Source organism: Hippocampus bargibanti, linkage group LG05 (assembly GCF_051943395.1).
Source record: "Hippocampus bargibanti isolate YZ-2025 linkage group LG05, ASM5194339v1, whole genome shotgun sequence".
Classification (NCBI taxonomy): Eukaryota; Metazoa; Chordata; class Actinopteri; order Syngnathiformes; family Syngnathidae; genus Hippocampus; species Hippocampus bargibanti.
In genome coordinates, this window is record NC_142738.1 from 19,285,001 (window position 1) to 19,300,224 (window position 15,224).

General features: G+C 40.7%; 1 protein-coding gene across 4 annotated transcripts in view; it reads right to left on the reverse strand.

Annotated features, from left to right (window-relative positions):
* The window catches only part of LOC148898149 (UPF0606 protein KIAA1549), a 31,514-nt gene extending 16,601 nt beyond the window's left edge, over positions 1–14,913 (reverse strand). For all 4 annotated transcript variants that reach the window (XR_016115055.1, XM_088997157.1, XM_088997156.1 and 1 more), the window contains exons 1-4: positions 14,712–14,913; positions 13,528–13,783; positions 1,852–3,810; positions 1,351–1,439 (exon numbers count right to left, since the gene is read on the reverse strand). Coding sequence is in view for 3 of the 4 variants with exons in the window: in XM_088997157.1 (XP_088853283.1) it covers positions 1,351–1,439; positions 1,852–3,810; positions 13,528–13,657 (2,178 nt within the window). In the remaining variant the exon portion in view is untranslated. The remainder of the gene's footprint in view (positions 1–1,350; positions 1,440–1,851; positions 3,811–13,527; positions 13,784–14,711) is intronic.
* Between the last annotated feature and the right edge of the window lie 311 nt (positions 14,914–15,224).

Consider the following 15,224-nt stretch of genomic DNA (forward strand, 5'->3'; position numbering starts at 1 on the left):
GTGATACAAGAATGTAAAACGTCATTGATAAGCTAAAATAAATATTGCGGTCAAGCACTATATGGCATGATAGTGTTTTTATTTTTTTGGTGTGGGTTTTATTTAATGTATTTATATTTTAGGGCAGCAGCAGATTAATGGTGTTGACATTATTTTAATAGGGAAAGATGATTTGGGACTTTTTTTTCACCATGTGGCAAGGCCATGAAACAAATTACACTCAATTAAGGTCAATGCACCACTGTATGTACTGCAGTGGTGGGCCGTCAGAGCCAGCAAGGCCTTCTCTGCTGGCCTAACATAATCAGACATCATTATCATAATTATAATAAAAGTCAATTTCATTATCAAGTATTTTTTCGAAATATATATATATAATTATTCTACATACTGTTTTCTTGATGTTATATTATATCCATTTGGTTATGCTCCTTTCAGTGTTGTAGTTTTAGGTCAGAGTTTTTAATCCAATCAGAATTCAGCTAGCTTGTGTCGCCAGGCTGTATGAAATCTGACCGACGCCTTCAGAATCAACAGTGAGGGCGTCTGTGCGCTGTACAGGAACGGGCACATGTAGTTGATATATAGTTGCGATAGCCAATCAGATCATGAGTTGGCACATTAAGGCCAGCTAGAGGGCCTTGCGTTGAACATGACATGTACGCGTCCTGTGATTGGATACTCACTTGACCTCAGCGGAGGCAGCGCTATGCAAATCAACAAAGCTACAACAGATCAGACCCGGAAACTTTAGCAGACAAACCAAGTATATCTACTCGCTTTTTTAACCCACAATGGCTGAAGGAGAGGACAACTCGCTGTCGCATGTAGGCCTATTCTCAAGAACAAATGAAAAAGATTTGTTTACTTTTATTTTCAACAAATAGTTTGTTTTGTGAACGTCTTGTTGTTTTTCTTATATTAAACTGACATTTTGTAATTTAGTGTAAAATCTTGTTAAACATTGCATATTCTTGGTGGACTTAATAAAACTTTGTGGACAAATTTTAAATTTCCTTTTATTTTTAAGTGTTTGCAGTATCACGTATAGTGACAAGTTCTAATTGCTGATGCAGATTTATTGATGTGTAATTGCTCCGGAAAATAGCCTGTGTTGTAGACGATTAAGGTGATGCCACGCGCAGTACTGCGTGCGTGTGCTTTTGTAAATGATATCTCCAGCCGTTGTGTCATAAATTATGGTATTACGAGGGATGTTTATTCAAGTTGAACTAAGCAGGACTTCACTGAAGGCCTACGTGTGAAATGGATGGACCGCCACTGATGTACTGTACATAATTAATCAAGCATCTTTCAACCTTTCAAACAACACTGTAGAAAAGAATGTACCTGTAATTCAAACGATTTGTTAAAATCCCGCTTCAGGATCTCTTCAATTTGAGATTTGGCATGTTCATCTTTGGTCCCAGCTGGGAAACCTGGGCAGTGGAGTATTCAGTCAGGTGACAATATAGCCGTCAAAACTTCATTTGGAAATATTGTCAATTGTCATTTACACACAAAGTCTAGATATCCATACATCCATTTTCCATACCGCTTTTTCCTCATTAAGGTCCCAGGGGGTGCTGGAGCCTATCCCAGCCATCTTCGGGCACCAGGCGGGGGACACCCTGAGACAAACAACCACCCGCACTAACACTCAAACCTAGGGACAATTTGGAGTGTTCAATCAGCCTACCATGCATGTTTTTGGAATGTGGGAGGAAACTGGAGGACCAGGTCTTGAACTCACAACCTCTGCACTGTGAAACCGGCGTGCTAACCACTCGACTACCGGGCCGTCAAAGTTTAGATATGTAAAACCTAATTAAGGTTACTATTATGACTTACCTATTTTAACTAAATATTCAGGATTCTCAAGGTTGCAGAGGTATCTTCTGGATGTCACACTTGTAGTTTGCCACTCACCATCCGTGACAGGGATAACTTTGATCGTTTGATGAGAACTTGTGCTGGCAGTTGGAGATATGGCTATGGGTGAGATGGTATTATATTCACTGTTGGTTGGGATCAAGGTCATTGTGGTTGGGTTGTCAAAATCATCTTTTGTCACTCCTTGGTCACCCAAAATAACAGGGGGGGGCAAAGAGCCATTTGATGAGGCTGAACTGACATTGAATATTGGCTCGGTTGAAGGATATCCAGTAGGACCATAGGAAAAAGCTGTTGTTGCAGTGAGGACTGAAGTAGGGTGCAGTGTTGTACTTAGTGGGACGACCTCTGTGACGAACCACTGGACATCAGTCAGAGCGAAGGAAGAAATTCCAACATCTGTAACTACAGAGCTGTGAAAGCCAACAGTATGAGTACCTGCAGACCCATCTGCAGTTGACATGGTAGTGGCCCGAAGTGAGGAGGGGGCATCAAGAAAGGGTGTTGTGACTATGGAAGGGTGTAGAAAAGGCTTGGAACTATTGAATGTCTCTTTTTTTCTCATTGTAGTTGTTCCACTGTAAGGTTCAAAGCCTGAAAAATCACTTTCTGAGCCATCCTCATTAAGTTTTACATCATGGGTGGTGCTCGTGGTGGGCATGATGTCTGAAGAATTGATCGGGAGCATACTGACATACCCTCTTTGTTCAGCTTCACTCTCTGAACCAGATATCTCCTTAGTCAGCTGTGTGGTGTAATACTCCAAACTGTTCATGTCAGGTAATAACGCATCAGTTGGTTGAATGTTGTATGTATCCAACCAGTCTATGTTGTATGTTGCTTCTCTTGTCTCACTGTTAATTGTTGAAGTAAACTCTTGTACATAATCTCTTGTGGAGTGAACTGAGGAAATATATGAAGGTTCCATTGATGTTAGAAGTAAATGTGTTGAGTAGATGTTCATCGGGCTTGAAGACGGCAGAACACGAAGATGATGCATGGATGAAAGGGATTTGCCCACCCTGGAGGGAAATACTGTATTGTAATTTACTCTATTCTCCTCTTGATCGTAAGTGCCGGGAACCTTGGTGGCCAGAGAATAGTCCTCTTCCTCTGAACTGAATGCTATCGTCTCCAAACAATCCCCACTTCCCCAGTCGAAGTCCATACTATTAGTGCGATAGAGGTCATCTGGTGGAACATCAGTCGGTTCAGATGATGAAGAAATAAAATAACGGCCAGTGAAAGGCACATGGTAGCTAGGGGATAGAATCTCATGTGGGTTGGCGAGAATGTTCACTTGTTGTTTCTCTGGCATTGAGGAACCGCTTGCGCATAGATCATTCCCATGCTTTTTTGTACTTGGAGCCTTTGTAGAGACATGATGTAAAACGTAGGCTTCTAGTGATGGAACATCACTGAAATCATCTGGTTCATCAGTTTGTAAGGGCACTGGTGTAAGTGTTTTTTCTGACTCACTGCCTTGAACAACTTGAGCTTCTTCTTTTGTAAAACTATGTGGTGGCACTGTGGACATTTCAAAATCAAGATGCCTTGACGAATGTGACTCCTTTTGCATTTGAGATATTGAAGGCGTTTTCAAGAGAGCTGTGTGTTTGGCAGAATTTATCTGAGCCACTTTCCGGGCTATTGAAAGTTTAGATTCTTTGAATCTTGGAAAGGATCCCAGAACAAGTTTAGAAGGATGCAATGCTGCAGTCGGAAGAGCCTGTGAGGCTTTTGCATCAAAGTCACTTGGAGTGAAGGATTTATGGCGGGGTTGAGGAATGCGTTGTTGAGTGCCAGGCGAGTTTTCAGTCTCCAAGGCAGTCGTGAAAAAGGGTCTTGATGGCCTTGTGGGACTTAAATCTTCGAGAAACCCATTAGCATGGTGTGTAGAGGCTGACAGAGACTCATCTACAGAAAACCAAAGAGTAAATTAAGTTTTACATTGAGTAAGGCTAGGAACAATCATGAGGTTAACAATTAAAGCACAACCGACGTCTCTGGACAAGATGCGTCCATAATTTGTCAAATGGCTTCAAATGACTTCTACTGAGCGTATTTTACAAAGATTCCACCGCATATACCTATATTTTACGTTTTAAGACTCGCGCTGAATATTCTGGAAGTCTTGTTTTTGAGTTGGTGACGAGTCATCACCCTACGTCACTGAAGGAACGTCCCTCAGCGAGAAAGGACATACCTTGCATCACCTCAATGCATTTTGCAATACTTTGTTTGGTCTGAAAACTTCGTGTTGATCCGTGTTGATGGTGAAATTAGTAGGAAAACACATAAATAACGCAATGGTGAATCCTTGTGTGTGGCACCGAGCATATATTTGATATTCACTGACAAAAATTGTAAGGAATTAATCAGCCCGTTTCCACGGAGCTTTCCACCCTCTTCTGCCTCTTTTCGGTGCGGCATCCCCCCCTCCCCCGATGACACACATTCGGTGCTACATTTCTCCCCTCAAAATGACACGGAATAAATTCTTTAATTGATTGCAAACATGTTTGCTGTCCTCTTCAAAACTCTTTGAATCATATTCATAACTGGATGAGTAACAAGAAAGCATATTCTCCTAATCTGAAGCCATTGTTTTGATTCTCGAGCAAGGCAAGACGTATGGCCGTGACACCACGAACATGGGGGCGGGACCTTCTGAAACCGGCCACTTCCGGTTTCAAATTGAAGTACTTTTTAGACACTTTAAGTCATTTTTATTTGTATTTTGCATTTGACTAAAAATATCATACTGCGTGTTATGGGTATTTTAGATGCTATAAAACATTTTTCCAATGTCAGTTAGGAAACAAAAAAGTGACGTCGGTTGTCCTTTCAAACTCAACCCAACTTTCGTGAGAATATTTGAAAAAAAAAAAAAAAAACTACATCTCAAATGAAGTTCAATACACAACTGAAATGTAAACATGCTGTGAAACAGACTGATAAATTACATAAATAGTCTTCAGGAAAATACTACAGTAAAGTCTCATTATATCGATATCGGTTATATTGATAGTACTGCTTATTACGATACTATTTCTAGTCTTCTATGTATAATTAGTTCCATTTAGTACGATACCGGGTTATTACGATAATCCGGTTACTACGGTGCCCTTTTCATCTCCCACCAGCCATTTTGCTCTGCGTATATCGATACAAAAGCAGCTTAAGCTGAATCGATATTTGCTTATGGATTTCTATACATTACCACCATTAGTGATATATGTATTGGTTATACCGTTGTTCACGTGACCAGCTTTCGTGTCTTGCACTGTGTAGCAGAGCTGCAATAGCATCTGAAACATACTGTAGTCTTCTTGGAAACGTAAGAATTGTGACCTCGGAACGAAGTACAAGGCAATAGTGGCTGTGGAGGAGAATCCAACAAGGAGCAAATCCACCATCACAAAAGAGTTTGACGTGCCGCAGAACACTTTATCAACGTAAGTAATGTAAACGTTGCAGTTTTTGTTTTCCATAAATGTATTTAATTGTGTTGTATTCAGATATCTTTATCGCTTGCAATAATCATTATTTTTCAAACAGTATGTACATGCTGCCGTTCGTGGTTTCTCTCGTGTGTATATAAAAATGTCGAGTGCTACTCAGAGTCACAATTGCAAGAGTGCGTTATGAAAATAATAAATGACATTTTTATTTAATGCATACGTTTATTTTTCACTTCACTACAGTACAAACGCATGCTAGATACGCAATCCATGAACGCAAGGAGACAATTACATGCCATATCAAAGATCCCCCATTTATTGCCCCCTTTTGTTATTAAAAACGCCTTTCCACTAGGTTAATGATTATTTCTTAAAATTAGACTTAAAAATACATCTACTGTATCTAATAGACCAGTTTTCTTCAATGAGTTTATTATGGATCCACGAAGGCACTCCATGGATACAATATACAGCTTGTATGGATGCCTGAGAAATAGGTCATACTATAGTGCACAACCTTAAAATGTCATGTCATGTCAATTCACCCCTGCAGTGACACAGTATTACACTTGCAATGTTTGTGAAAGTTCAAACAGCAACAATATAAAATATAAGTACCAGTATTTGAACAATAATAATAATCATGATGCACATAAAGACTAGTAAATCATTTTTTCCTGATCCAAAGGGGAAAAAAATAATTGGTGTGATTAACTTTCAAAATGGGTGCATGACCTGGCAGGCAATTCTAAATTATTACAGTAATCGGAAGAAATGTAACGACTGACAGCTAGTCAGAAATGATGCTCGGGCAGCACTCTATGTGGCAGAATTAACAGGCCACAGAGACAAACCTGAAGCTGGTCTTGAAGACTCGACCTGCCAAACTGTGGTTACATTTAAATGGCTTACTCCTGTGTGTATTGCCTTTTATCTCTCAAGCGTAAATTATTCTTTCACATGCTTCTGTTTATAATTATGTCAACCCCACTGTGATTTATAATGATGACACTTTTGCTTCCTGTAATTATGATTTAAATGTTCATGCTTTGCCTTGAGATTTTAGCTGCACCAAACAGAAGAATGTGCTTCCCCAAGCGGCCTGCAGGCAGCCCGAAACTGTGACTGCCACGTTCGGATTGGCGACCAACTGGTAGCGACGTCAGCCCTGCTTGCAGCCTCGCAGGTGCTGGTCGTTTTAATCAGTGACACTTAAAAGGACTCCCGGCACGACCATCCGGTGTCGGTTCATTGTTTGTTGTATGCTTTGTCTGCAGTTGCATGCATTGTATGCTGTGCATGTGTTTGTTTAACCTTGGCGGACTTTTACACTTGGTTTTCTTTTGATACTTTGTATTTTTGTCTGTTCAGATCATTTTGATGTTTTAGATTTTGTTCCTGCTGACCTTTATTTTAATACAATTTGTCAAACAACCTCCTGCTCCCTCCTGCCTGCTTTTTTGGGATCCGCACCCGCCATCACCACCTCGCAAAACATGACAGTGACCTGATGTTCGGCATACATTCCCGCGGATCCCAGAATGAAGCACATGTCTAAGAATGTGGAACCATCTCATTAGTTTGAAAATACTAAAGAATTAATGCGATGACATGAGGATAATGAGATTCCATTTTGATTCATCTGGCCATAAGCCTTCATGTGCTTTGTAGACTGTTGGGGTAATTCGCCATACAAACATCTCTAAACATCGCTCCGTAATCTTTGTTTACATTTTGAACTTCCTCATACGTCATATCCTGCCTTCCTTTACATGATGTCGCATTTTCATTACGTCACATCCTGTCGCGTCATATACTATGCGCCGCATAAATACTCCTGCAGCCCGTTTTCTCTCTCTCTCTCGCCATGCTCCCTCCTCGGCCGACACCGCGATGCCTCCGCGCTCTCCCAAATTAAATCAACTTTCTGTTCAAGACCTGGCTCCCTGATGATTTAACCATCCATCTCCATCAACACCCGTAGAAGCAATGAACCAAGGGCGAACCATCAAAATAATCCAACATAGACCTATTCTTATGAATAACTTCGTTGATTACACACACAAAGTGCAACAGTCCCATTTCATGAAATTCAAAAGTTTGATAGTCAACAATTTTCTATAACAGTCTAATCATTTCAAAAATGTAAATGCTCCATGAGCAAATACATGAGACCAGCTGCGAGAGGCACGGCGTTCGAAGTTGAGATCTCATATTGATTACCGGTAATTAGTTCATCGTCTCTAAATCCACAAAATTGATCCAAAAGAAAATTATCCACTGGATTGTTGGAGGACAAAAGTCAACAAACCTCATTACAGTAGGAAGTGTAAAAACACTGCAATACACCAGTAACAAGAGCATCTGCTATATGCCAATTGTTTGTACAAATGCAACAACCATTTGTCTTTAGTTGACGTTCATGTTAAATGGATTAAAAAGAAAGGGAGAAATTCCTCAATGGGCATATAAATCTGGATGGATTGCGTTCAATGGTCTGGATATCAATACAACAACCCCCGCTTTGAACTAGTAGCTAGATTTCTCCATCACATAACTCAACAAATGAGTTCAATATTTTTGAATATGCAATCTCTTACGACAACGATTGAGACGTGTTATCTAAAATGTCAAAGGAAAAAAAAAATATTTTTTAATATTAAGTGATGCATCTTAAAGTGTTTTTATTGTATAATTTCATTGATATTTTAAAACATATGGCAGTGTATTAAAGACATGCAGGCAAAAGTGAGTATTTTGCAGGTGGAAAGACAAGAGGTTCCTCTGACATGAGGGAAGTTGTGGCGCCATAGAAAGATATGATGTAATATACACATTCAATCGACTGTGCAAACAAGCAATGAATAAGTCAGAAAATGATGAGTATGCAGGATGCCATGTTGAGCCCAATTTTTGATGTGTGCATATAAAACAATGATCCGACGAAAGTTGCCAATAACCTCATTCAATTCATTCAAAAAGAGACATGGGCTGCATATGAAACCAATCATATTTAGTTGTAGATCGGGTAAACAACATGTATTTTTTAACAGTCATATTTGGTGGAGGTTCGCCCGTTCTAGAACTAAAATGTATGCCTGAGTTTCTTGCCCCATGCTCCTCTTCTGCAATTACCCTGAGTGATCTTGTTAAAATGGATTTGAAATGTAGTATGATTTCTGAGAATCAATATCACAAAAGGTCTGCTTGCCTCTCATGGAAGCCCAACCTTAAAAGCTAACCTGATAATGCTTGCATGCAGACAGTGCTGGTGAAGAAAGAAATTAATCAGAGAAAAAAATACATATACAGTGCCTTGCAAAAGTATTCGGTAAGTAACAGTAAGACAGCAGGGATAGGCTCCAGCAAGCCCGTGACCCTTGTGAGGATGAATGTCAGGGACAATGTCATCTTTCTTGTCAAATATGCTCTTTGCATAACATACGGTGCCTTGCAAAACTATTCGGCCCTCTTGAATCTTTCGCCACATTTCAGTCTTCAAGCATAAAGATATGATTTTTTTGGTCAAGAATCAACAAGTGGGACACACTCGTGAAGTGGGACACACTCGTGAAGTGGGACAACATTTATTGGATAATTTAAACTTTATAACAAATAAAAAAAACTGAAAAGTGGGGCATGCTATATTATTCGACCCTTTTACTTTCAGTGGAGCAAACTCACTCTAGAAATTCAGTGAGGATCTCTGAATGTTCCAATGTTGCCCTCACTGACTGATGATGATCAATAGAATCCACCTGTGTGTAATCATGTCTGTATAAATGCACCTGCGCTGTGATAGTGTCAGGGTTCTGTTTGAAGTGCAGAGACTATCATGAAAACCAAGGAACACACCAGGCAGGTCCGAGATACTGTTGTGGAGAGGTTCAAAGCCGGATTTGGATACAAAAAGTTTTCCCGAGCTTTAAACATATCAAGGAGCACTGTACAAGCCATCATATTGAAATGGAAGGAGCATCAGACCACAGCAAATCTACCAAGACCCGGCCATCCCTCCAAACTTTCTTCTCAAACAAGGGGAAAACTGATCAGAGATGCAGCCAAGAGGCCCATGATCACTCTGGATGAACTGCAGAGATCTACAGCTGAGGTGGGAGAGTCTGTCCATAGGACAACAATCAGTCGTACACTGCACAAATCTGGCCTTTATGGAAGAGTGCCAAGAAGAAAGCCATTTCTCAAAGATACCCATAAAAAGTCTCGTTTAAAGTTTGCCACAAGCCACCTACGAGGCGCACCAAACATGTGGAAGATGCTCTGGTCAGATGAAACCAAAATGGAACTTTTTGGCCACAATACAAAACGATACGTTTGCCGTAAAAGCAACACAGCTCATCACCCTGAACACACCATCCCCACTGTCAAACATGGTGGTGCCATCATGGTTTGGGCCTGCTTTTCTTCAGCAGGGACATGGAAGATGGCTAAAACTGACGGGAAGATGGATGGAGCCAAATACAGGAACAATCTGGAAGAAAACCTGTTGGTATCTGCACAAGACCTGAGACTGGGACGGAGATTTATCTTCAAACAGGACAATGATCCAAAACATAAAGCCAAATCTACAAAGGAATAGTTAAAAAATAAACGTATCCAGGTGTTAGAATGGCCAAGTCAAAGTCCAGACCTGAATCCAATTGAGAATCTGTGGAAAGAGCTGAAGATTGCTGTTCACAAGCAGTCTCCATCCAACCTCACTGAGCTCGAGCTGTTTTGCAAGGAAGAATGGGCAAGAATGTCAGTCTCTCGGGAAAGAATGTCAGTCTCTCGATGTGCAAAACCAATAGAAACATTCCCCAAGTGACTTGCAGCTGTAATTGGAGCAAAAGGTGGCGCTACACAGTATTAACGCAAGGGGGCCGAATAATATTGCACGCCCCACTTTTCAGTTCTTTATTTGTTAAAAAAGTAATGACCAGTGTAGAGGAGTATGGGGAGCTGCTGCGATTCCTGCTTTGTGATCAGTCCCGATGTGAAAAATATGGGAGTTCCACTATCGACTTATTTGATGAGTCCTGAGTCTCTCAAAAATGCAGACATGTAACGTGAGTAGCCCAGAAGACCTGAGCCACTCATCACTCTCCTACATTTTTTCAATTGTCAGTAACTCTCTGGCTGGTCCTGTTTACTGGCTAGTATTGACTCCCTTTAGACAAAACTGTTAACATGAATCACCTCGTCAGTCAGTAATCACAAATATGTGCACAATCAGGGAACATTCTTTTTAAGGTCCCAAAAAAGCCACTGACGAGAATTGCTCAAATACGCAAAGGTGAAGGCTCCGTCTCTGACAAACATATAACAATATGTTATAATTCACTGCTTGATGGAACGCTCCAGAGTTTAGGTTTGGATGGGATCGAGCCACCATTGATCTGAGACTGTCTCTATAATACTATGATAAATAATGAATGGCCATGCTGTCATCGTGCACGGATCCAATTTCACTGCACTGGTGATTACCTTTGTCTTCCTTCGACTATTGCTCTATGTGCTGAGCTTCACAGTCTCTGTACTAAAATCAACCACTGGTCGTTCTTTCAAAATGTCTTCTATTTGCACTATATAGTAAAGGAGTGCTGTCGTAAAAGCAAAAACCCATAAACAGAGAAAGAAGTGACACCTTACACTGTTTGACCTACATTCTCAAATGTAAACTTGCCTGGAAATAGGGGAGACATCTCTTCATGTCTCGGCGTTCAGTGTCTTGCCCAGGTACACTACATTTGAACTTGAGATTCTTTGGTCAAACAATGATACAAAGCTCATTGTTTTATTGTACACATTTCCATTACATTAAACAACTGGTTGATGTTTGGTGTTATGTTTTGGTTGTGATGTGGGTATGCATTCCGTGCTTAAAATATTCAGTCTGTTGTCATGAGTTTTACCCATGTGCTGCTCAAACAAAGAGTTCTTAAAACAACCCTGGCCAGTATCTTAATTGTTTGATGCCTTTGTAATCCACAGTAATGTGGTTATGCTGCTCTCTATGAGAGAATAGACTATGAAATGGTCTGTCTTCATTTTCGTGAAACCAAAAGTATGTATCTAGTGCTTTACCATGAAAAGACAGATTGATTGCAAGTCGATAATCAGAAAGCATGAAGGTCATGACAAAAGATATTTGAAACAGACTTCAAGAGTAATTATCAAATTATGGAGTACATGACCACGCAAAGCCAAAACAAAAAACAGAAAAACGGGTTTCAGGCCAAGTGCATGGACAATTACACACCACTGAGCCGTACATATTCGGCAATCGCAGGGTCTGACTTTATGATATACTGTACACATACATTGTATAAACTAAAAAAAAAACTCAATGAAACGGTCACACACTGTCGATACCAAGTAAACTAAAACACCAGGACTAATGCACAAAGTGTCTACATGTGTCAGCAATATCACAAATCAAGAAGAAATCATTCAAAATTGATTAAAAAAAACTAAAACCGATCTGCAGCTAACTTGTATACATTTTAGCCAAAAAACTCCCTAATTTGGCTTCATTTATAACAACGTTGCTGAATGTTTCAGTAGTTCTCTTCCTTTCAGCTTTTCCCTTCAGGGGTCGCCACAGCTAATCAGTGCACTCCATCTTCAGAGGCCCCTCACAGTTGTAATATGAGACACTTGTCTGCAACTATTAATATTACAATTATTCACTTAAAACTTTGAGTATCCATCGATTCCTTAAATCATTTTGTAATCTGTTTTATTCTCACTCGCGACACTGGGCCTGCTGGAGCCTAACCCAGCCTTCTTCGGGCAGCAGGCAGGGGACAATGTAAACTACCACATCAGGCACACGTATACAAATGAACATTCACACTCACAATAACACAGAGGGACAATTTTGAGTCCCCAATCAACCAGCCACGTATGTGATTTAGAATGAGGTTGGAAACCAGAATACCTGAAGAAAAAGAAAGGAGAACACGCAAACTCTACACAGGAAGGCCCCAGCTGGAATTGGACCTGATAATTCTGCACTGTGAGGTTGACACGCTAACCAATTGACCAACGAGCCATCCATATTTGATTTAGGGTTTATCATGGTGACATAATGGACTCTGTAACAAATGTGGCAAGGTGAGTTTTTCTCACAGCAAATTTTTATCCCGTGGACCAAACCAAAGATTAACAGCATCACATAGAAGACAGTGGTCAACTTGGGAGGTCACACTCTTTATGTGTCAAGGGAAGAATGCTGAGGGTTCTAATTAGCAAAGCTGTAAACAAAGGTACTATATTGCATGAACATGTTTTGGATTAACTAATTCTCCACTTCCGGACAGACAACCAGTAACTACAATCCTATTAACACATAATATCATGGGTTTATGACTAAGTTGAGCTAGTTATTTTAACAAGGCAACGTGGTGGGGGATGGGTATTAGTGGAACACTGTCAACATGTATAAATGAAGTCTGAGGAAAACTCCCACCTTGTGCATCGGTTTAAACCTTTTCACTATACATTGGAAAGTGGATTTACAAGTTTAGTCATTGCACCACTTGTGAGTCATTATCCGTATGAAGGTCATGAAGCAGCCAGGACCAAGGAATCATGGCAGTTGCTGAATAAGACTACAACTTCATCATTCTTTGTAGTCCCTTAAAATGTAGGACTTTTCTAATGTACGTCAGCATATTTTGTTTTCATTTTAAACACTCGCACTGGAAAAACATTCACACTGCAACTAACGTTCTAACACTGGCAATGAAACAGAATAATTCATAACGTTGAGTGAGAGTGTAAAATCCAATAAAAAAATCAAATACAGAAAATATTACATGTTCATAATTCATAACTATTTCACTTTGGGGTTTTGTGCTACATTGACAATTCATATTTAATGAGGAAAGAAGCTGATGATCCTGGAGCTAATTACAAGGTCCTGATCACTGCCACAAATTTGAAATGTGTTTTTCAACTATCCATGAAAATGCTCATATTCAATCAATCACACAAAGCACAGAACCAGATCTCGCACACATGGGCATGCAAGGACAGATGTCAGAGTCAAAGTGGTGCACCTCTTGAGCTAACAGAGTGGCAGAGTGGAGGGGGAGTGTCAACAGCCGAGCTCACGATCACCTTAATAGAAGAATTTGATGCAGCTCAGTGACAGGTTTTCCCTTACCTGCAACAGGTGAGTTTGCTACTATCATGTTTATCATCAGGATCATCCCCAGAACCACTGCAGGGCCACATGCATCCATGTGGGTCTTGACCATTGCCACAAAACCCACAAAGGTGACTAATCCTGCCATTTTATGGCGGCAGTTTGGTCAAGGCATGTCAGTCGGTTATTAAGAGAAGATTCATCCGAGAGACAGGCCAAGTCTTGTGGGGCTTTAGGTTGCAGTCTTCCACTGCCAGCACATCTGGGCATCTCGCTGGGTGTGAAAGAAACAAAAATGTGAACATTGAAAGATCAACTTTTGTTTGACCACTGTCTACATATTTGAAGTTCATAACACTGAAGGTTTCATCAAACTTCATTTGTTAAACAGTATTTGTAATCTTGTCCAAATGTGGACTTAAACGGCCCGTGAATACCACACATCATACAACCTCTTGTTTAAACTGAATGGATATTGCAATGCACGTGCCAAAATGGTCTTCCATTATTTCTGTGGACAATTTGACTTTAGTTAGGGTGAAGTATCACTGCACCAGATTATAATGGCCTCATTTTACAATAAATACATGAACAATTTTAGATAGACATGTAGTTAAAATTAGTAAAATATGACTAAAACTAAGGCCGGTAGTCGAGTGGTTAGCACACCGGCTTCACAGTGCAGAGGTCGCCGGTTCGCGTCCCGGTCCGGCCTCCCTGTGTGGAGTTGTTGTTCTCCCCGGACCCGCGTGGGTTTTCTCCGGGTCCTCCGGTTTCCTCCCACACTCCAAAAACATGCATGGCAGGCAGATTGACCACTCCAAATTGTCCCTAGTTGTGAGTGTGAGAGTGACTGTTGCCCTGCGATTGGCTGGCAACCAGGGTGTCCCCCGCCTCGTGCCCGAAGACAGCTGAGATAGGCTCCAGCAACCCCCGCGACCCTAATGAGGAATAAGCGGTACGGAAGATGAGATGAGAGATGACTAAATTGCGAGCTCTCAGTGGCCCATGCAGTGACAGGACAGCCTCCCTCCTGCCCTACATCCCTCGCAAGCAGGACTCGTTCAACTTAATGCCCGCTAATATGAAAGAATAGACTTTGCATCGTTACCAACAGACCCGAATGGTTTCTTTAAGACGAAAGACAATGCGAATTTTTAATCATTTGATGAGGCAGTTCATAGCTGCGCATACAGACTTACCAAAAGCACGAAGAAAGAAAGCTCTGTGGAATCCTTTGTCTATATTAGGAAACATTAAAATGGATAAACTAGAAAGTAGCCTTGGGAACATCGGCGTGCAAACATGACGACGCCAAAGTAAAATAAAGCAAATACACTGAACACGTTGGGAGCCAGTATAATTTTGAGACTTGCAGTTACCCTCAAAAGCCCACTACATGGATTGCGTTAGCCCCGCCTTCTAATTTGTCTGATTCGTCTATTAGCTTTTCAATACGGGCTTTTATTGGCTGAGTTTTCCGTTTGTCAAAGTTTTTTTCACTTTTGGTTGGCCGTGTTTTGACAAGCGTCTGAAGATTCCAGGGCAACCTTGTCTCCAGTAATGATGCGCAATAACGCACACGGCCGCACAGAGACGACTGTAAACGATATTTCGCCGTTTTTTTTGTTATATGCTCACATAATTTGTGTGACTATATATTTACCAATAAATGTATTTTGAAGTTCTATGGTTCGATTGAACGAATTTGATGT